The following is a 24740-nucleotide window of genomic DNA, read 5'->3' as shown; positions in this document are numbered from 1 at the left end:
TTCTTTAAATGGCATTTATTAATTGGAACATAATCAAATAACACACTATTTATGGATAACAATCACTATGGTTTATTTACTGCAACGTTTCAACAAGATTTCACAAGTCGTTATCAAGCATATAACACAAATAAATAAAAGAAAGATGGGTTTAACGTCCCCTCAACACAAACTAGGTCATTTCGGGACCAACATATGGTTTAATTGTATTTAAATAATTCGCTTGCGTGTAGGGGTCTTTAGCAGTGGGAGAAAACCGAAGGTCCCGGAGAAAACCCACGAGGTTGGACAGGCGACCCTACTCCTTGTCACGTACAACCGGGGATTCGAAACCACGCCAGTTGACTCAATGACAGGCATTATGGCATCCCAAACTTAGGCTGCCTGTCTATAGCTAGCTCCGCCTGCTGAGAACAGGCCCTAAACCAATTCCTACATCGACTATGTTAGTCGAAAACACTGAGTATGCTTTTAGAAGTTTTTAGATGTATTTATTTCTCTTCTATTTTCATATTGAATGAAATTAAATATGTTTATTTTGCCGTTGTGTGTATGAAAGATGTCAAACCGATCAGAGCGGAATCACGAAATAGTCCACTAATTATTCAATACGGCGGCGCCCATGAAAGATAATTTCACAGAAGGGGTTTTGTTCGCGAAGACAAATTTAGGAGTATCTATTCTTGTTTTAATAGATAAACAGATTGAAACTGTAAAGACAGTTTACAATGGCAAAGACTGTATGCAATATTACCCACTAGCACATATTATATATCGCTAGCTTTTACCGGAGTGGAAGAAGTCGACATTTCGCAAACTTTACATTCGTTTACATAAACCACGTGCTTCAGGTGTACAATGCAGTAGGCCAGTCGATAAGTCCCGCCCATAGTTCCAAAGTATGTAGTAAGAAACCATGCATGGGTTAAATGCCGGATGTGGCCACCGCTTTTAGTGCGTCGTCCGCTCCCCACGGCTGACAGTCGATCCATGGTGCTACATATTTTGTTATCATCCTTTACATTCTAGTAAAATCTCTGCAAAGTTTATAGCTTTACCTTTTGAAATATTTTGTTTTAATCATATTTTTGATTAGAGATGGATGAATTTTCTTTTGAATACAAATGCGTCACATAATGAATGACATTCGTTTTACGGGCCTTATATTTTACCCATGAATATCTTTAATATGATATAACATGATAAAATTTAACTATAGTACCGGGTATTTACAATTATTGGGTTATGATGTGATTTAAGTATTATTTACAACACATTAGAAGATAGTTGATGATAAAGAATATATTTACATTATGAACAATCAATTATTGCACCATGTCGAATCCAGTGATTACGTTTCTAGGGTAAGGAAAGATTTGTAATATAAGAATCTTCAATGAAAAAAATGAAATTAAACAGTTAGAAGGTTTAATGGATCCATGTGATTTAAAGCGTCGACACATGGATCCAAAATTTTCACAGTCTACAAAAGAATACAATAATAATAAATAATAATAATAATAGCTTTATTACCAATCAAGGGTCCACAGGGGACATGGTACAGAGCAAAAACAAAGAGAGAAAACCCAAATGACAGTCAAGTAAGAAAATATAATAGTATACATAGCTCCCAACAGGGGAGATACACATATAAGTACCTTATGCACTAAGGCTTCATGCCGAAAAAAAAACGGCTCATGAGAACATTATTATTAATCATGAAAGGGAGATAATTCCACTTAACTCTTAATGTTACAGATCAATATTAAGCATTACAGAACAGCTGTATTCATCCGCAAAAAAAATAGTACCTAAAATTCATGTACATTATATAGGTTTAAACGTCAAATGAGGTCAAATGAATAGAGACGTCTTTAATATATACTAAATATTCGTATCATCCCAAATCGACAATAAAACAGTGAGAAAAGGGAAAATCTAAGTAATGGCAATCTAATTAACATAAAATTTACGACATAATGGATTCTTCAATGTTTTGATGATGATCATGAAGAAAATAGGCCTACATCTGTTCTCAGGAATCCGATAAGATTTTCAAAAAAAAGATCAGTAGAATTATAGATTGTTCTTCCACAAAGTCGAAAGGTATGTTAGATTTTTCATTCAGTCAAGTTGAGCCCCAAACCCGATAGAAATGAAGGCGGAAGTGGCCATAATAGTTTTAGAGATCACTACGTGATGGCGCTCCTGCGTCGCGACAAACGGGGCCGATTTGTCTAGAAATGGTGGTGCGCTTCTTACGAGATCTTACAGCTTTCTTTAGCATTATAACCCTACCCAAAAAGGCACTTTCAGGGCTTCCGCAACACACTTATAGATGTTATTGAACGGTTATTATTGGATTGAAAGAATTGTATCAAATTGACTATGCACTCGGAAACTAGTAATTGTCTTCAGTTGATAGTCCTCGTTGTCCAAGAACAAACGATCGAAATGATCGCGTATTGTTTTGATTGGAACACGTAGTTGTCAAAATCTCTTTCAAAGTAAAACCACCCCTGCAACAGATCCAGTAGTTTCGTCCAACACGTGACCAAAGTCATGTCGTCTTGAACTCGGTCAAAAATACGTCAAATTTTTCAAGAGAAAACTTTTTTATTCGTTGAAATATATAATTCTGCAATGGATCTTATTTAACGGGGGGGGGGGGGGGTAATTTCAAACACACAGGTAAGTTTACAATAACCAAAGTTAAGTAGTTTGTTCATAATCGAAGAAATCCGTTTAAAATTCACCATGGTTCAACCAGTAAAAGGCCTAAGTAAGTTTACAGTAACTAAAGTTAAGTAGTTTGTTCATAATCGAAGAAATCCGTTTAAATCTTACGATAGTTCAGATAGTAAAATGCTTAGGAATCTTTTAGTTTATATATGACTTTATTTTCACGAGTATCCGTGCAATGGTTTTTAATATAAATCTATGTAATTGGCTTATAGGAGCAAAATCGCTAATATTTGGGACCTACAAATTGACACAAATGGGTCGCAACGCATATAATAATATGAATGAATATAAACTGATTTACATTTAATCGGTTCTGTTTTACTGTAATTTCTAATCAGTTATGTTCGGCGAAATACGCCACAAATCTCAATCGAATGGCAATCTAGCGCCTGGTTATTCCTGTCTACAACGATAGTATCTATTGCGCATGCTCTCCAGATAAGAATATAGGGTCACCGTTTGACGTGACTTGTGGAGGAATACTATATGTCTAGCCTCGTTCTTCGAGTCACTTGTTACAAATGGCGCTGAAACGCATTATGATACACGATTCGTGTACCAATGCTAAAATGTTTATTTTGCCTTAATATTGGATATCAGAAGCTCATCTTTTCCCGGTAAGATCACAACATCAGGGTTGATTTAAATTGATAAATAATTCGTGTTTTCAATGTCGAAGAATTTGAATGATATATTGAATTAGAGACTTAGTTACTTTAACAATGTAGGTAATATACCAAACTTATGTCATATAAATTCATACCTATCATATTCACCTGGTACCATTTATATATCATGATTATAAGGTAATATATCATATTTATTTAATTATCATATTCACCATAATGTACTAATTTATTATTTTGCTAAGTTATATATAACCCTTAATATCCATTTCTCGGATGCTGCAGAAAACAAAGCGGATGGTTGGTATATTTTTGGTTAACGCTAATTTCCATCTAATTGTTATAATATGTATTTGTTAAAATGTTTACCCAATCGTAGTATCTTTTGTTCTGAACCTCCATAGTTACACATGACCAATGTTAGGTGTTTATTTTTTTTTGTATGTATAGAAAGATGTCGTGCTTTAGTAGAGTGTGCTAGAAAACATAAAGTGTTGATCATAGCTGAAGATGTTTATAATTTACTATGCTATAATACACCACATCCACCTAAAAGATTGATAGCTTATGATAACCCGTAAGTTTAACAATAACTGTTGACCTTGGTATATTTGGGGGGAATTTGGAGAGTGGGGAAGGGGTAGACGATACTCTTGCCACCTGTACAATGAAGTTTTCTACATCTAGCCCTATTTATGATTCTTCGGGGAAAAGAAAGTGTAAAATGGAAAACAAATGTAAAAATATTCATCTAAAATCGACGCGTGTTCCTGGTTCATAGTATCACGGTCATACTTATTTTTAAAAATCACAATATATCAGGTGGGATTCTTGGCACTGATTATCCAGCTTATTAATGTCGATTTACATTCTAAGCCCACCGTGGTTCCAATCATCTCTCTAGAGAAATTAATCATGCTGTTCTTAATTTATCATAGTAAAGTATTAATGTGAAGTTTCACAATCTCAACACAGCGCCAAATTTCAAAACTTCGGGTCCATTTAAACAAACCCGTAGCTAGCCCAAAAAGTTGGGGTCCCCATGAGCTTATGGGGCGCCCATGTACCTATACTTGACCGTCCATGGCGAACGGCACCAGATGGCTTTCTTATGGTAGATTTCGTCGTGGGCGGCCCAGCGATCTCGGCATTATTGGCGCCCCTCCGGGATGGGGCACCCCACCAATCATGCCATTTTGGGTACCCCATTGATCGAGTCGTGGGCGCCCAACCAATCTCACTCGGCATTATGCTTTATGTGCGGCCCGACAATTGTCATCATAAGGCGCCCCACCAATCATGACATGTTCCTTACGGGCGCCCCTTCGGGAAAAGGTACCACACAGATGACGCCGTTAAGGGCGCCACATGAATCAAGTTATTGTGTTAATCGTGTGATTCATTATGAGGCGCCTATAACAACATGATTGGCGAGGCGCCCATAAAACCAAGTGACACTCGACTTTATGGGGCGTCCATACTGATATGGGGCCGGTTGCTCAAAGCTCTGTTATCTTTTAACGATCCGTTAACATGGAGTTAACGGATCATTAACTTTAACGGAGAGAAAGGTTGTTGCTGGAAGTCCCGTTAACTTTAACGTGTAGTTAACTTGGCGTTATATTTAACGGAGGTGTTGGTCTCCGTTATCTGTTTAATGATGGCATTAGTTGGCTGTAGCAAAAAGTCATAGATTACATTGTGCCTATGTAATTTTCTATAGAACATTCTAGAGGGTTGGGCGATGCGGGCCTATTCCATTTTCTATAGGATGAAATTCTATACTATTTTACAGAATTTTGGTGGCCTGTAGGAAATAATAGCCCCATAATTCTGTAGTGCAAATCCCATAATTTTTCCTACAGATTTATGCTAAAATTTCTAAAGGAAAAAATAAAGTATTCTATGGTGTTTTCTGTAGTAAATTCTAGTTATCTTTTTGTCTTTAATCAAGTTTTGTGAACAGACTGCACAGTTAGTTGTCTCACTGTCTTCAGTTTCTTGTTAATACTAACTTCTATGAAATTGTAATACATGTACATTGAATTCAAAAATTTAAAATTCAGCCAATGAACAAACAGTATTCTCTTGGATTAACTTTAATGAATCCGTTAGCTAACGGATAATGAAATTGACTTTCCAGCAACAGAAATTTAACGGACCGTTAACAAACGACAAGTTACCAAGATAACGATCCGTTAAACTCTAACGGATCGTTAAAATAACTTAGTTTTGAGCAACCGGCCCCTGGGCACTTTGGTCATTGGCTTCGTACTGCGTGCAGTGGAACGCCCCACCCCACCCACTCCGCTAGCTACGAGCCTGTTTAAATGAGGTTTGGTCTAAATACACGGATCCGCAGGATATGCAGTGCATCATTACTATCATTAACCTACGTGTTTAGAGATGGGGATTGGCGACCATTCTTCGCAATATGAGTCTGTGGTGACCTAATATTGATCTGGTGAGAGAACTATCTTAATTACGTCTATTCAGTTCACATTACAAAATATCCTAAAATTACGAATGTCGCAAGTCGGTTTCAGTCTATTAACTATATGAAGGACGTTACCTAAAAATGTGTTTTCCGATTGTTTAAAAATCAATGCCCACACTACCCCACCACCCCAATGACAAGTTATTTGATAAGTGAATGCTCAATCAAATAAGACGTACTTTAATTTTATTGCCCCCCGCCTGACTGTCCGTTCGTCTGTCTGTCCGTCACACTTTTTGGGACACAATAACTCTCTAGAATGTTCAAACTTGGTGTAGGTGTTTATTAGGTCAATGCCTTGATGGAGTTCGAAGATGAGCATTTTCTGCTTAGAGTAAGTAGAGATAAGCAATTTGATTGGTTGATGCTTTGGGACACGATAACTTTAGTTCTAATTAAGTGAGAGTGATGAAACTTGGTGTATAATTTCATTACATCAATACCTTGACTAAGTTCGATAATGAGAATTTCTGCTCGGGCTAAGTAGAGCGATAAGCAATTTGATTGGCCGAGACTTTGGAACAAAATAACTCTCCTTATAATTGAACTAGAATGTTCAAACTTGGTGTAGGTGTTTATTAGGTCAATACCTTGGTAGAGTTCGTTTGGTCGAGACGTTGGAACACAATAACTCTCATTCTAATTGATGTAGAATGTTCAAACTTGGTGTAGGCCTTCATTAGGTGAATGCCTTGATGGCTGTTCGATGATGAACATTGTCTGCTTACGGTAAGCAGCGATAAGCAATCTGATTGGTTGATTCTTGATGGAGTTCGATGATGAACATTGTATGCTTACGGTAAGCAGAGATAAACAATCTGATTGGTTGATTCTTTGGGGCACGATAACTTTAGTTAAAATGACGTGAGAGCGATGAAACTCCGAATATAGATTCATTATATCATTACCTTGACTAAGTTCGATGGTGAGAAGTTTCTGCTTAGGCTAAGGAGCGATAAGCAATTTGATTGGCCAAGACTTTGGAACATAACTCTGCTTTTAATTGAGGTAGAATGTTTCAACTTGATGTAGATGTTCATTAGGTGAATGTCTTGATTGAGTTCGATGATCAACGTTTCGAGCTGAACCTAAGCAGAGCCAATCGATTTCATTGGTCGATGCTTTGGGACAAGATAATCTTGATTCTATTTGATAGAGAGTGATGAAACTTGGTGTATAGTTTGATTGTTTGATACTTTTGAAAAAAATAGATGTGCTATTAATTAATATGTGTCATCTATTTTTTTTGGGATTTCGGCGGGTGACATCAGCCTCATTGTTGGCGTGTTTATTTTAAAAAGGGTTCACTTAATATACAGATATTTATAGTAGATATACTACGACAAAAAAACAACAGCATTGTCCTGTACAGGTTCCTCTATGCCAATTTACAAATGTTTGTATTTTCTAGGTCAGATCATAATTATTGTGGTAGTGTAGTCTCGAATGGTACATTTTCTAAAATATTAGCGCCCTGTTTTAGACTCGGGTGGATAGAAGGTCCTGATGTTATAGTGCAAAGACTGGTTAAAAGGTATGACTGATAACATTATGTGGCCACGATATTAAAGGGTCACGCAGAGAGAGGTCGTACATATTTTTTAAATTCAACTCAGTAGGTCACGTCGAATTATTACCATTTTAATGACAAAACTTGCAAATTTCAACCCCCATTCTTTATCATGAAAAACAAACGAATTATTTTCTTAAAGATGCATTATGTAAGATTTAGATAATAGTTCAAAAATAGATAATGAATATATTGAAAATTTTATTTGTAATTACTGTTTGAAGATGTAGCATAAATTGTTTATTAAACATGCATTATGCAAGAGCTAAATCTGATTATTGCAAGTCTTAATTTAGGCTTCAGATGTTATAGAAATTATAAATTAGATCTTTATTTAAACAACAAGACCAAAATCAACTCTGTAGACCCATGGATGGCTCGGCTACAGCTCGGATTTAAATAGGATTTCACTAATTGATTAAATCAAATAAGGGTTAACCTGATGAAAATACGTCAGTTAGATCGAAAACTTAGAAGAAAACTTTACTTGATAATCGAGATATGTAGGTGGAGTTAACGCCTGTCAGTCAAACGATCAGCGAAGGTGAAGACACAATTCGCTACCATTTCTAGGCAAATATTACAACGATGATAACTATGTTCAGAATAAAGTAATTTGACTGAATTTTTCAATATATTCTTCTTTCATCATCTACTTTTGAACTGTTATAGCAAGAATGGCCAACTCTCTATAAAAATCTCCCATAATGTATCTTTAACGTAGCAATTTTACTTAACAACCGAGAATAAGCCTCGATTATCCATTTTATCGTTAAATTTTTAAATCTCGCTGCAGTTCAAATCTATTTAAATCTTGGCCATCCGATGTTTTAGAGGGTTGATTCTTGGCTTGTTATGTGAATAACTGTCTCAATAATGATGTCAGAAAAAAGATCTGCAATAGACAGATTTGGCCCTAACGTAGTGCATCTTTAAAGATACTCTCCCACAAGAAAATGTTTATCGGGTGGTTATTTCCAATAAAAGTATGTCAATTTTGGTAAAAAATGGAATGTAGAAACATCCAATATTACTAGAAAAATACTGGATTCCCCGAAAAACGCACTTGGAGTGCATACAGGCGAAAAATGTAAGGGTTTCCCTAACCGGCGACCCGCAACGTCGAGTGACGTCGAAGGTTGCAGGCGAAGATTGTCTGATCTCTTAGGCTTTGTGCGTGCTTGATGTATAGGCCTATATTGATAAACTTGATGGTGAGCTTAAACGTACAACAGTTTCTGGGATTAAAAAAACAGCGGAAAAAGACGTGGGCAGTGGATAATCCGAGAATTTAATTAGGCTTCGATATTTATGATAAATGAACAGCGACTAAAGACAACATCGTCTTGTATATGCAATGAATTCTCTCCCGGCTTCGCACCCGTTGTTAGGTACTGCGTCAGCCAAGTCACGTGACACAAACATGACTTATTTTAATAGATTTTTAAAGCAGGTGTATTCCCTTGCGAATACAATATTCGGAGAAGGATTTGAAGCAAAATTGTGATAGAATATGTTTATATGTTTATAGTCAAAATATTTTCTCAAATCACCCAGTTTGTACACGGGAAGGTATCTTTAAGCATAGATAATATTTGTAGGCCTATTTCCCGACGTATATAGGAAGGTAAGGGGACCAGGGTTTACTTTTAGGGGTTTAAATGTAGTGGTAGTGGATCCTAAAAGTAATCTATGGCTATCGAAGTTTACACACTATATCACACAACGCAATTCAATGTAAACATTTAAGTTTGGTGAATTTCACCACTTGGGATAACATCTGCATAGTTATAATATGAATACTAGTGTGTCATACTTTCTACTTTTGTTTTCAGTTTTGTAGCATACAGCGGAGGAAGTTTTAATCATTTCGGTTCATTAATAGCTAGTTCAATATTGAAACTTAACCTACTTCAACCTCACATAGAATCTCTCAAGAAGATATACGGGGTAATATCCCTTTATTATTAAAACGCTCACGTTTTAGTCTAATAGATGCCTTAAAGGGGCATTAGGTAAAATTAGATAAAGAGCTGACAATTCTCGCTATAAATTGCAATAATTAAAAAATAGATAATGAAGACAGAATATGCTGAAAATTTCAGTCAAATTGCTTCACTCTGAGCCAAGATATTAGCGATTCAATATTAGGCAAGTCTCAAACGTCATTATAAACTTTAGGTTTGATAATAAAACAAGTCTCCATTATCCACTTTTACGTTAAATTGTCGATGGGATCGAGAGCTGATTATGGTCTGGATAAGTTAATTAATGTCTAATAAATTAGATAACATTTCAGGCCTAAAGAAAGACTTACAATATGCAGATTTAGCCCTTGCAAAAATTCATGTTTAAGTAGCATCCATCGTTTTGATTAATTGTATCGCATTTTATATATTTTGCAATTGCTTGATAAAGACTACGGAAGCCAAGCCGAAACGTTACTCATTATATACCTTACACTTGTATCGTTTGTACTGGTGTACTCCATGGACAAGGCAAACTATCATTGCCAACCCTCATCCAATGGTTTTTGCTTAGAAGCTTGTGCTTACAAAACCATCTGTAAACTTTCTGTATAGCATTGCACATACCGTAAGATTTTGTTTATACTCCGTATTAACCTGGCACGCAGAGAAAAACAATTTTCTCGGGTTATTAATATTTTGACCTTTTTTTTTCAGAGGAGAATGAAGATAGTTTGTGACACGTTGAAGAAAATCCCAAACATTAAATTGTCCCCTTCTGAAGTAATAGACTTTGTTTATTTGGGATTATGGGTGGATTTGTGATCATTCACATGTTAACTCTTTTACCGATAACCTCGTTAAACTAACTTCGCTATAGGAAACCAAAATTAGATGACTGCATAATAATCAGTTTATTACAAGGAATTCAGTGATGCTATGTATTTTGAATTTGGTGAAGTATTTAAGTATGAAATTGACAATTTATGATTATTGACAATTTTGTCCGGAAGTTATCAACAGAAAGACAGCGAGTTTAAAATAACTTCATAATGACCGGTGCTATTATGTTGTATTTGGTGCAGTTTCTAATGATGGAATTGGTAATTTTAAATGATTATTGCGTTACAAAGTGGGGATAAACTCTACCTCTGCAATGCCGGGTAACACAGCTAGTTATTTGTTTAACATGTTACTTTTGATTCCAATACTTAGTGTAAGATTTACCCTGTGTGTCTCGATTATAATTAATGGTCTTGCTGAGCCAGTTTACACTGCATGAATTTCTTCACTCGACCAGGATCCCAAGACCTGACACTCGAAACTTAAGTGGACAGTCACCAATATATTCCGGCAATTTCCGGACCGTTTGTGCACGTTTTCGTAACCCATGCTACAGGCGGAACGGGATAAGTCTGATAGTGGTTATTTCCAGTTAACATGCAAAGCCCAGTTGAGGCATGGGACTGAGTGGTCCAGGCCAAGCCCCGCGGTTTAGGGATCCCCCGTGGTTCATGGCAAAAAGAGAAAAAATTCAAATTCCAGATGAAAATTTTACGGTAATCGATCTAGCGGCGCGAGGACGGAGACTGAGCTATCCCACAAACTTCTCTGTGAGTTCCATTCGGTGATCGGTCTAGGCTTCTAGCGGCGCGATGGGCGGAGACTGGGTGAGTCTGCAATCCCTCAACCTTCTCTGTGATTATTCTGGTATTACAGACCGTTTAACTGTGTGACGCATGCGTGCCATTCAAAGGATATGAAATGATCTTTTCGTCACTTTAGGGACCCTCCGATTCTAGTCAGGCCCAGGTCCCCGCCCCCGCTCCGGTTAAGCTGGGCTTTGTTAAGATGTAGGACTGTATAATCGACCCTGAGAGTGGAATCCCGTAAAATAATTCAATGATTTATTTTCATATATCTTCCAATGTTGCGATGTTTGATGCATGCCCGAATATTATTATGCTACCGAAACATGTTTTCTTACAGGATCACTTATTTCCGCTATAACATACAATGTATTTGATTTATTCAAATGAATTTCCAAATGATATTTAGTTGTCCGGTTTTCTCTCACAGACATTTTAACTTCAGAAATTAATTTCCAGGGCGGATTCTTTATTTGGATTGAATTACCAAGTGAAATTGATAGTTCTGATTTAATGGAAGACGCAGTTAACAATTACGGTGTCTATTTCATACCAGGTGCATGGTAAGTGACTCTTTAAATCTAATCGGTCTTACACGTCATCGATTGACTGGTAATTTCAAATCCAAGCTTGTATGTGACATTGACAATTGACATAGAGCATGGTTGCCTGCCTAACCTTGTGGGTTCCCCCCCCCCCCTCTCTATTTCTTTCTCTAATTCCAGAAGGTAGCAATCTTATAAAACACCATTAAATAAAGCGAATCTCACTTCACAGAAAGGCATTGGCGTTTGAATGTTCATTTTGGTGGAGTTGACTATCTAATTCAAATTTACCAGAATAAATGTAAGCACGCGATAAAATCCACAATTTGTTTCTATAATTTCGAATCGTTCCCAGGGAGTTAGAATATGCTATCGAAACTAATTAAACATAAACAAATTTTACAGCTTATCGATTTATATGGCAATTGTTATAGCAACTTGGGGTGGGGTGGGGGTGCCTTTCGAGTGAATTCGGAAACTGATCTATCTAAAGTAATCCGTTAAATACGCGTCTACATGATTAATAGATAAATACAATAACATGTAATTTTTAAAATTGTCAGTAAAAATGTATGAGAGGTTATTATGTCTTATTAAAACACACAACTACCCGTAGAGGTGAAAGTGTCAATGCCTTGCATAGTTGTTTATTTTAACCAACACGATTTCCTCAATTACCAATTGACACCTTAAATATTATAAACTGCGATACTGAAGTACGAAATCTTTATGGGCATTCTTTTGATCATAAAATTCCCAAAAAAGTAATGGTCGATTCCCATCGCCATATATCTGGACTGGATTATATGTCAGGGCAGTTGACATATCTACATTTATTATCCAAGAATATTTATTACACATAGAAAGCACTTTGATCTGTATCAATTTTAAATTAGACTCTTATATTAAACGTACATTATGCAAGAGCTAAATATGCCTATTGCACTGCAGGTCTTTCTTTAGGCCCGAAATGTTATATAAACTATTAATTAGACATTAATTAATTTATACAAACGATAATCAACTCTCGATGCCATCTTATAAATGTGTCGGATTGTCACTGTATTTGAATCCGATCTGCTTCTCAACGCTCACTGGTGATTAAATCCAAAAATGGATAATCCAGACTATGTTTTTATCGACTATGATCGAGGCTAGGCTTAAAATTTAAAAGCCAATATCTCGGTTCAGAGTGGAGCAATTTGACTGAAATTGTCAACATATTCTATTTACGTTATCTATTTTTATACGCCCACATTTTCAGGTGAACATATTGTCGTCGCCCCTGTCCCACCGTCCGTCCACAATTTTTATCCGATTTTGACGAAACTTGAAATATAGGTCTATCGCGGTTCCTGTCGATATTGGCATGTATCGGACCATAACTTCATGGATTATGGCCCCTGAGTGTACGAAAAATCACGTTTTTAGCTTGTGGACACTCTAGAGGTCACAATTTTGATCCGATTTTGATGAAACTTGAAATGCATGTTTATAACCTAGATATCTTGTTCGCTGTTGATATTCGCGCATATCGGATCATGACGTCCTGAATTATGGCCCCTGACGGTACGAAAAATCGCGTTTTTAGCTTGTGGTCCCTCTAGAGGCCACAATTTTTATCCGATTTAAACAACCGTTTTAGTATATCACCGTTACACCCTGATGATGGTTGAGTTCGAATGTCGTGAAAATCGGACTAAAACTTTGGACAAAATGGCCGCCCCTTGTACGCAAATAGTGTAAACATCTGGTATATCAAGATTGTGGACCTCCTAGAGGTCACAATTTTGATCCGATTTTGATATACCATAGTTGGTATACCATAGTAATGAGTCGTTGGATTGACGTCAAATGTACATACTTTAATATGAACGATAAAAGAACATCAATTCAATTAAAATTAAACCAGATCGAAAGTAGTCGGCGGTAGAGCCTCTTTACAATTTTTTTTTCTATTTTTCAGCACTTCTCCTACCCGGTCGTTCAGTAATTATGTACGTCTGTCCATTAGTGCCGAACCAGAAGAAAAGATTGTTAAAGGCATTAACGCCTTTGTTAAACTTTTACAGGAAACTCTATCTAAGTAAAAGCGTAATGAACGAGGGTTGCTATATATAATTTTGATATAATAGATGTCTTTATAATAATATAATCCTTGAGCAGCATTTATCGAGTGACTTATAATATTGGAATATGTTTTTAAAGATACCTCCCAAGCGTACAAACTGTGCGATTTGATGATATATTTGGACTAAAAACATATTCAAACTAATCAATGTATCAGAAATTTGCTTCAATTCCCTCTGAAAACTTTGTATTCACCGAAGATACCTATAGCTATAAACGTCTATCACCCTAGCTTCATTGTGGGAGGGTCCATTTTTCAAAATGTATATATCATTACTTACTGTACATTTACCATACATATTGAGGCCTAAGTAAATTCTTAATTATTTTCTGTCAACTTCTTTTTCCGCCGTTTAATTGCAGAGTTTTCGGTACTTGACACCCCTCAATGTTCCCAAAACCGCCTAACCATTTGATCAAGAAATAACAGCCGCTCCCTCAGTCAAGGCAGCACACAATAAGGTGGCAGACAACAGTCGGGTGATACCCCAACAGTTTTGCCCAGTGCTTGCCCCATGGGTGTTTTTCGGGTAATCCAGTATTTTTAAGTAAGATTGAGTGTCTATACAAATAACCACCCGATAAATACTTTCGGGACAATGTATCTTTAAATATAGTCAAATGCACCCCTCTCTTGCATTCCGTTGCATCGCCATGGTGTCATCCACATACATTTGATTAAAATAAATATATTTTCATTGGGCCATACCTTTTTAAACACAATCGATACGTAATTCATTAAAGGAAAAATCCAAGATATATTTTAGGGAAGAAAACTGTTAATTATTTCCGAGTCCCAATCAATTGCCTGAAGCTCTGTGGTACGTTTTCAAAGAAATATCGACGTCTAGTTTGAGATGAGCGTCTTGTCTGTCAATCACTTTGTATCCGGATAGATCTGTCTGTCTATACCCCAGACGTGTGAGCAGTGACTTCGAGCTAAACGTTTCGATTTTTCGGTTGTTTTCCGGCGAGTGATATAATCTTGCAAGTTATTGGGACGTTGTAATCACCTCGGGAAAACGTTTACAAACGGTGTCAAATAATTGCATTTATCAGGTGCATGAATGAAGAACTGGGAGCGAGCACACCAAAAGAGTTACGTAACCCCCGTAAGCTGCTTTGGGGATCATTTCCAAAGGACTAAATGTTTTGAGTGTGTGAGTTAGTTGTACTTTACGCCCGCTTCCACCGAGGTGATATCGCAGACAAGGAAATGTTTTGACTCGAAGCTTCTGTTATATAGGGTACTTCTTCACATTCCGGAGTTACCCCCTCCCCCTTTCTTGCCGAAAACCTTGTGAACGCGATAGAGGTTATAGTTTTTAACGTATCTTTTTTATACGCCCACATTGAAATGTGGTTGTATATTGTCGTCGCCCCCGTCCGTCCGTCCGGGTGGAAGTTCTAGAGGCTAAAGTTAATATCCGATTGACTTTAAATTTATGCACATTGTTTAAGGTCATGAGACGAAGAATCCTATTGATTTTCAACGATACCCGATTATTACTGCCAAAGTTATGTCCCTTGATCACTTTGAAATGTCCTGTGGACGTTCTAGAGGTTAAAGTTAATATCCAATTGCCTTTAGATTTATACACAATGTTTAATGATGTGAGACGAAGAAGCCCAGCCATTTTCAATGATTTCCGATAATTACTGCCAGAGTGATGGCCATTGATCACTTTGAAAAATCTTTATACGCCCACAATTTTTATCTGTTCTAAGAAAATGTACGCAAATAGTAAAAAAGTGTGTAATACCAAGGTTGTGGACCCTCTAGAGGTCATAATTTTTATCCGATTTTGATGAAACTTTTTTAGTTGTTCTCTGACTGTTTCTTTCAAACTGTGAGCGTTTTTTTGTGAGAAAAATGTCATAGTCGTGTGTACTGTGCTTTATCCTTTATCATCAGATGGTGGGATGGGGTGGGCATTCAAAGTGATATAGACATATGCGATATCACAATTAATGCTTTACATCATAATGTCATCGTATTACTTGTATATACGCTAAAATGACGATAGAAACCATGTATTTTTCAAAATATTTCAAGGCCGCGGAGGCCCCCAAAGATACATTGTCTCGGGAACCAAGCACCCCCCCCCCCTCCTGCAGAAATTCCTGGATCCGCCCCTGTTGTGAACACGATAGCGGTCAGACTTCTTCAAGGCATTTGGCCAACATCCAAGTTTTCCATTCGGAGAAGCTGCTGTGTGGCTATCTTTTTGTATGTGTTCATAAAGTTGAGGTTGCAGAAAATGTGTAGCAATGACAATCTTTCAAAGGGTTTCTGGTAGAGACTCATATTTGTTTGTACTTAGAAAACGCTTCATCTATTCACCGAGGAGAATTTGGATTGAAAACCGACATCAGCCATTTATGTGTCGTCTCGTTCTGCTCTTTTTCTAAAAATGAAATGAGCACAATGCCGAAGATTTCTGCTACTGTGAAAATGGTGATAGTTCTACAAACTGAGGTACCAGGTGTTCTACAAGGATTTAATTAGCCGAGACCTGATTGAAGCAAACTAACGCCGCGGAACAGAATAGCCTATTAACAGTGTTAACACCATTAATCTGTACGTCGCCAAGGCAACGTTTTATATACATATCAATCAAAGAACTGATTAGTTTTTATGCGCACGTGCTAGCCAATTTTACAAACAGATAATGATTTCCATATATATGCCGCGGGAACAGTAATTATGATTTTAAATGCATTTCGTACTTAAAAAGATATACATCATAAGAGTATCATTTTTATACGCGCACGCATAGTTTAGGCATAGTCGTCGACCCTGCCTGTCCATCCGTCAACAATTTGCTTGTGAAAGCGTTAGAGGTTACAGTTTTTGACGGATCTTTTTCAAATGTAGTGGAAAGCCTTGGGGTCATTAGAGGACGAACTCTATCAATATTCAAGAGTCGGAGACCTTCCGTTCCAGAGTTACCCGCCCCTTTCCGAAAACCTTGTGTACGCGATAGAAACTATCGTTTTTAACAGATCTTATTAAAATTTGGAGGGGGGGGGGCATTAGGGTCATGCGAAAACGGGCCCTCTTGATACTCAGCCTTCCGCGACTTTTTGTTTCACAGTTAATATCTTTGGCGAAAACCTTTCGATCGCAATATAGGCTATAGTATTTATGAAGATGCTCAGTTGAATAACTTATTCCATCTCGTCAATCGCTTAGATAGAATTTGCTATGTGTGTGTGTGGGGGGGGGGCAGGCGCACCCCATCCAACCACGAAACTTTGAATAATTTATATCCATTTAATGCAATCTTGATATTGTACAAGGGTTAAATTGATGGATTATCATTGGAAATACAGAAGTACAACTATGTTAGCTATGCTTTTGAATTGGTATCCGAATCCGTATACTGTTTCGCACAAATGTGAAAACAATTCAGCACAGAAAGTTTGGAGACAGCAAGCCATCGATCAATGCGATACTGCTAATGGCTTGGAGATTTAAGCTTCATTTGAGCAATCTCAGTAAGTTTGGTAACAAATTTTGACGGAACCATTTAAAATAGATACACCTGCTTTTCTAGTACATATTGGACTGTCTTAATTTAGATAGGCGAAACAATAATTTGTTTTCGTTTTCAAAAGAAAGTCAAATAGAAGTTCAGTGATGAAGGTAATATTGTGGAAAAAAGAGGCATCATGCTACCAGAAATGAACAGAAATCGAAATTCCTGAAAAATAACCCAGTAATTTCCGGCGAATTTGAATTTATATATGGACATCATGCATGAGGAAGGGTTACCAAACAGTAGGTTAGATTATTCCTCAATAAGATTAAGTATTGGATAAGCCTCGTGTGGTGCGGTCAAATCTACGGCAAATTATTAAACTAAACTTGTATGGTATAGCTCAATGAGATGTCGTTAATTTTCTTTATAACTTTAGGACTTGTTTGAAATAAGTTTGATGTCGACCAACTATTGAAGGAAGGCTATGACAGCATTTACTAGTATCAGCCTTATCTGTTTATTCATTTTAATTTCTCCTAACCACCATCATTTTATATGGATCCTCGTGAAAAAAAATGTTTATTGTTTGTCATTATTAATTTGTGGTCAGGTGCCATAAAATGCACAATCAAATTAAACTCCAATGACGTCACTATAATTATTCCCTGTAAATAAATCCCGACCTTAATGACTTTTTGATCTTTCTGTTATAGCTGGAGGGTAGATTATCCAGTCAATATTCCACTTATCTCGCATGAAATCGAACGTATAATCTTAGTGCCAGTGGGAGTTAATAACTCAAAGCTATATAAGTAGGCTTATAAACTATTGTGTTTTTATGAAGTACAGTAATCTAATTAGATGATAATAAATCTAATACCAATATCCTCATTTCCTCCAGTGATAATTTAGATAAAAGAGAAACAATAACAAAATAATCTTCGAACGAGACACAGTATGTTCGAATCATGGTCAATATATAATTACACAGAAAACTAGCAATCCATTGAAAATGGGACTATGTCAGCAATATCTACTTGAAAACAAATGAAAAGAAAGAAACAACTAGTCTTCAACGAACAGTCCCTACCACCGCATAGAGTTTGAATAAATTTTGACGAAAGAACACAAGCCGTACTATTCTTTGTTGATGACAAATATCAGTTCGAATCAGTTCGTCCTACTAATCACCGACAAGAACGATTTGTTGTCAATAGCGCCCAAAGTATTGAAAAAAGTGACCGACTGTATATTACATAATAATTATGCATAAACCGACACAAAAATCTGCGGTTCTAGCTGACTGTCAGACTTTTGAGGCGTGGGTTTGTCGGTTTTTACAGTTTTTCCGTCTGTTACCAGATTTACCCAGAGCTTTTTAATGAGCATTTACAATGAACATCTATATTATACGTTTATATCCTGGCTCAGTAAATCTAACCAACCAATATATTATTTCGGTACCGCGATTATAGTGAAACTACAGATTTCTACAGCGTTATCTGTAGCGACGAAACATCCGATAAATAGAACTTAAACAATCGAGTGTCAAAAACTAACTAAAGGTCACAATAACGATAGGTATATAGTCAGGTCAATTAGCTCGATATTTACACAGAATCAATCTCTTTTTTTTTTCAAAAGCATAAACATTGGCACATTGGTATAGATGTTTATGTTTTCTTTCGAATAACAGTGGGACACACGTGATCTGCCATTATTTTCGGCCATCATTTTGGATTCAAAATGGCCACCTCTGTGATTTGAGCTATTTCAGCTTCACGGTAGAAGACTGATATAAGTGTCGAAATCTATATTTTAGCACCCACTGAACTCATCAGAAGTATTTACGTTACCATAATTGCAAGTTTAGTTGAAGAAAACACACAATTGGGCCACTGCAATAGAATTCCTCTGAAATTAGCTGTATATCGACTTGTTTATATAAAACTTCGTATTATTGCAAAATTGAAATCAACAGTAAAACCTTGCCGGATTGGGATACCATACCAATCAATATCAAAAAATTCTATTAACGTAATATTTCAGTGAAATTCTTTCAATTTTTAGGGTTTTATTGTTTTCGATAACTTCATAAACAGGCGTAGAAGACTGGCTTCCCCCAAAAATATTTTTTTTCGGGCATCGTGAAAAATAATCGGGCAAACTGAATTGCACGAAAAAAAGAGAGTCTGGCCCTCCGCAAAATTTTCGGCATTAGTAATTTCTTTCCTGTTAGTAGCCCGATTTTTTTGGAAGTTGAGCCCTAGTTGACTTCATGTTGGGATTATCGTCGCTGCCTGAATTATTCTGTCGCACTGAGACCGTCACGAAATAAATCGCAATAAAAAATCGACCTCGGCTCGGGATTTCGGATGCTGCCTGACTGTCCGGTGAATGCACCTGCGACACTCTAAATGACTGGTTGCCGTCTGTATGGAATTCAAGTTGGCCATAGAGTGTGATTTCGGTTGGACCGCTTTTAATTATTTGTTGTATTCACACTCACAGGCTAGAACAGGAGTAACTTCAAAACTTATAAAAGGGATATTTGTTCAGACAATATTGGGGAGAAAGCCAAGCACATTCTGTGAACACCTATATCCGCGTTGTTACTACCTAAGTATTTGCCATCTCCTTGGTTAACGTTTTAGCACATGACAGTTAAAAGAACTGAAAGATTAGTGAGATATCACTTCGGAAATTAGTCAATTTCTACTCCAAATATATATAACCAAAATAAAATAATAATTAAAACTTCTACAAGATAAACTATAACACCTCAATGATCCGAATATAGAGCGGTTACCAACAATCCAATTAGTTTTGCACTACCAATGTAAAGATGACTTATATAAAAAAAAAGACGTCAATGGTTGACTTTTTATTATAACGTATTAATCAACTAGCACAAATATAGGGGAAAATCATAATAATTATCTGACTTCTCTTTCTATTATTATCCTGTCAATACTCTATAGACTAAGCTTTCCGTTTATTTCCATGTCCATAGATAATAGCGACATTATCGATTACATCCACACAGCAAGACACCTAATGAGCAAATAAAGTAAAAAAAATGACAGAATAATTTCACGAATCTATTATGCCAGTGGATGTTGTTATTGTTTCTTTTCACTTCAGAAATCCTTTTGGAAAGAGATTTTCGGGTTAAAATATACTTTTGTTGGAATATCAGCGGACTGAGAATTTATAATCTTTCAGATCGTTTCTTAATCATAAATAGCTTATATTTACTGTAAAGATATCGACAACCGGATATAGAATGCGAGAAGTACAACCATTGTGTGTTGCTAATGAGACCATCCTTATTGTGAAGTAACTCCAAGGGATCAACGGATGTTGAAGAAGCACGAAGCAGACACACCTTCGAAAATAACAACGTAAAACCTTTTTCTGTGATTTGGAATCCCGGTAATGGAAGTACCATTCATTGGATAAACAATAGTTTTAATCTGTAGCCGATTATTACTCTATCCTAGCACAGGGTTTTCCAGTTGATGTTTCGGTGTAATGCTGCAGCCTTTATTGGGATACCGTTACCAATAACTGTTGTATTTTCCAATTATGAACTGAGGAATATACCCGTATGCTTTTAATCACACGCAAGAAAAAAGAAAATGATTTATTTTAAAATTTAGATTGTTGTGAACATGTTTTATGAACGATTCAAACAATTGTAGGATGTCACAGAGAAACATTGATTACCACTAAAATAGTGTATCCAGAATATATTTGTTTGAAATAAAAAGTCTAAAAGGTTAGTAGTATTTTGTATTAAATAATTGGGTATCCTTAATTATTTTGATTAAAAAAAACAGAAACATAAAAAAAAAACCTAATAACAATTAACAGAGGGTAAGATCTTATATTTGGTGTTAATGTTGAAAAGTAATAATAATGATAGGTCTTAATCCTTTCTTTACTGAAGTTTTCACACCTCTCCGCCCTAACACCGTTTGATTAGGGTGGGGGGGGGCATTACGGGAGTAAACCTCAAGAACATTTTAGACTTTAAGTACAATAAGGGGCTAAATACTCCCTGTTTAAAATTGGGGTTGTGTTTAATTGATTATTACGGTGAAAATAGATGGTGAATATGCCAAAATAGCCTTAGAACAAAGGTTGGGTAGAGCGGTATATTTGATAGTGCAGCTTATAAATAGGAACGAACAGAAACGGCCAGAGGGGTTCATCTGTAAGAACCCGTCTCAAAGCTTGTGGGCCAGCGCCTTATTCTTTGATTATTTAAAGAACGCATGAAATGACGATTGTGAACTAGCATGTATATGAAGCCAGAGTTACTTTATACAATTTCACACACATCCGATTGAAAGCATTCGATACATTTTTGTAATATAAGACACCTTTCAATTTTTCGATTATAGCAATAAACGAGTTGCTTGGCGATTGACATCAATTAACACTATATTACAAATTACCGCGGAGGCAACTCTGCAACGGGCGTCAGGAACACGAAGAGAGGGAAAAGGTTTGGATACCCTGAAACGGGACTGCTGCCAATCCGTGTCCTGGCCGCTTGGCCCTGGGGAGGGCCTAGATACTTTGATTTGGAATCACTGTTATCACATGAATGAAAAAACAAGCGTAAGGTTCCCTAGACATTGATGTGTTGATAATACTATTAGGACTTATAAGGAAGCTGTCCCACAATCGAAACATTATCATGGACTTCGGAGTGGGTAACAATCGTCGCTTGATAAATGTGACCCAAACAGGTCGGTGATTGGAAGAAATGCAGAAAGGATTGACGAAAGCAGTAGTCCCATTTCAAGCCTTAACTGACTGCAAGAAATACAATATAGCCTCCACTTAACCGCCGTGTGCGTACGTATGGGTGTAAAACGTTTATTGGTGTTATCCCGTTGTGCCTATGTTTTTCGATATCAAGAATGGTTCCTTTTCGAAATCCTTTCGCTCATCACACGGTGAAGATCATGACCGGACTGCCCAACAGGTCTGTTTTGTAATCCAGCATTTCCCCGTTGGTCAATCGTGGATGAAGATTATGTTTGTCATACTCTCTACATAATAGATCCAGAGTGAATGTATATCAATTACTAGCCCACAGAACTTGTCTCAATCTTTGTTCGTTATTATTCTATTTTGATTTCAGATAACATTATTTAATTAATCGAAGATTAAGTACCCTGTTTGGTGTAAGAATGGGGGCGGGTGCCAGTGCTAATTCAGTGGTAAACATTCCAGTAATCAATAAGAAGAAATCCGAATCAATAGATCAATTTCTCCTTCACGAAAAACTTAAGGAAACTAAAAGCGTGAAGTTATTACTCCTTGGTAAGTTAAATTAAAGGGACTTTCCCGGATATATTTTATTGTATTAAACTTGATACTCACGCTAAACTTCGTGACGTACGCATGGGAGCAGTGTATACGCCTGACGGATATATACACTCGCAGAATCCTAGCATTAGTGTTTCACACTATGTATGCACATGTGGAAACGGCAATTAATCTAGCATAACACGCAATATGATCCAGTGAGAAGACGTGGATTCGTAAATTAAACCATCAGTGTTAATTTCACACTTTACCCTACAGATTCCATAGTGAATGCCTGCCTTTAAATAAAATTGTCATTATTCAGGGTTCATCTTGCGAGTTGAAGCGTTACGCTACTTTAAATCTGCCATTGGGTGAGATCAAAAGTAGTGTTGGGGTAAATATTTATGACGTAATGTATCACTTGTGTAACTCTTTTTCGAACTTTTGACATCAAATAAATGGGATATTCGATTGAACGTTCCGGAATTGAATTCTCTCAATCCCCAAAATAGTTGCAATCGGGTGGAAGGGGGATTTCGCGCACATGCGTCGAATGCATAAGATAATATCTCAACCAACCATGACATTTGAAAGGTGTTCGTTGTGTTTAATTACGTCACGATTTTACTCACACACCACCTTCGTTGTCGGGACTGACAGAACTGTGACAGGACTGAATTCCGCAGCACTCAATTGTAGTTCTGTTAATTCGGAACATTCCGGAAACTGACAATCGAGCATCCCGGAAGTGTTATGCAAAAGGGGAGACAATTACAGCTTGATTTTCATTCAACTGGATGCAGACCACTATTTCGTCTATTTGTAGCAATTCTCTCTCCTGTCTCTTTTCTCTTCTTTTGCATGCCTATTTTTGTTGATTTTTTAATCTAAAATGAACGAAGAGGGGTTGAATTAACATTTTCTGCCAGGTTTTGGTAAATATTCATGATTTAGAGGCGGACGGATCACAGGGTTATCAGGTTGGTTACGGTGATATGTACGGCAAATAGTTACGTGTTTTTAGTATGCTTCTTCAAGTTTGTGTATCTCAAAATTTTGGTGGTCAACCTCATACAAATTTTGGTGCAAAGGCATGACCATTTGTTTCTGTAGTGAAAAGCATTCAGCCCAACAAAAAATTTGGGAAAGTTGGAGCTGGGCAAAGAGCCCAGAATTAACATTGAAGTTATTTCCAAGTTCATTAAGCCATCCTTTCTTATTAAACAAGTTTTTATTTCAAATGTACATACGCACTTTTCAATCCATTTTAACAATTTCATAATGGTGTATATTAATGTATATATGAATACATTCTAAAGCATATATGTATTGTATATGATATTGTATTTAAAATTTGTGAATAAACATTTTTCAAGAAAAAAAAAAAATGGTGGTCTGCCTCCAACTGTGGATAAGATTACAAGAAACGGTCTGTAGACATCATTAGTGTTACCCGAAACAAATTCAAACATGACTTCCTCTTATCCTGCTTCGATAATATTTTGACTTGTTTTTGAAGAATTGACCCCATGAAATCTCATATTTTGTGTGTTTGGTATAACTCTTGAAGGGGGGTTGGGTGGCCGGCAAGCAGTAGGGGCGCCTATCCAACCTCGTGGGTTTTCTCCGGGCTCTCCGGTTTCCCCCACTGTTAAAGACCCCTACGCGCAAGCGAGTTGGTGTAATAAAATTGAACCATATGTTAGTTCCGAAATCACCTAGTTTGTATCGAGTGGACGTTAAACCCCAAGTCTCTAACTAAATATTATCCACACTCCTCGACATTGCAAATAGCAGTTATTGGTCAGTTTAAATCAACATTGATGTTGTTATCTTACCGTGAAAGATGGGTTTCTGATATCCATTATATTAGACAAAATGAAAATTTTAAAATTAGCACACGAATCGGGTGCCAGAATGCTTTCGGGCCCATTTGTTATGAAGGGACTCAATGAATGAGGCTAAATATATCCCATATGAGAATACTACCGGTGTAGACTGGAATAACCAGACGCCAAAGACCGTCATTTAATTTGGACTCTTCTCGTATTTTGCCGAACATAACTGATTGAACGTAAATCAGCTTATATACATGTATATTACATTATTATATGCTTTGCGACCCATTTGGGTCCATTTCTAGGTGCCAAAGAAAAGAAATTTGGCTCCTTTAATCTTGAATAATGATATTAGGCGAT

At 36.7% G+C, this 24740-nt stretch overlaps 2 protein-coding genes across 4 annotated transcripts in view; both read left to right on the top strand.

Moving 5' to 3' along the window:
- LOC126808825 (uncharacterized) overlaps positions 1-14057 on the top strand; it is a 28939-nt gene extending 14882 nt beyond the window's left edge. For both annotated transcript variants that reach the window (XM_050533811.1, XM_050533812.1), the window contains exons 6-11: positions 3822-3948; positions 7280-7402; positions 9274-9388; positions 10123-10188; positions 11514-11617; positions 13566-14057. In XM_050533811.1, the coding sequence (XP_050389768.1) occupies positions 3822-3948; positions 7280-7402; positions 9274-9388; positions 10123-10188; positions 11514-11617; positions 13566-13689 (659 nt within the window). In that variant the 3' untranslated portion in view covers positions 13690-14057. The remainder of the gene's footprint in view (positions 1-3821; positions 3949-7279; positions 7403-9273; positions 9389-10122; positions 10189-11513; positions 11618-13565) is intronic.
- An 8329-nt stretch (positions 14058-22386) lies between these two features.
- Positions 22387-24740, top strand: part of LOC126808829 (guanine nucleotide-binding protein G(i) subunit alpha) — a 50085-nt gene continuing 47731 nt past the window's right edge. The window contains exon 1 of one of the 2 annotated variants that reach the window (XM_050533818.2): positions 22387-22554. In XM_050533818.2, coding sequence (XP_050389775.1) covers positions 22422-22554 — 133 coding nt within the window. In that variant the 5' untranslated portion in view covers positions 22387-22421. The remainder of the gene's footprint in view (positions 22555-24740) is intronic. The other variant, XM_050533817.2, reaches the window with a different exon arrangement.

This window comes from Patella vulgata, chromosome 1, assembly GCF_932274485.2.
Source record: "Patella vulgata chromosome 1, xgPatVulg1.2, whole genome shotgun sequence".
Classification (NCBI taxonomy): Eukaryota; Metazoa; Mollusca; class Gastropoda; family Patellidae; genus Patella; species Patella vulgata.
Note: the sequence above shows the minus strand (reverse complement) of the source record. Positions and strands in the feature narration are given on the sequence as shown.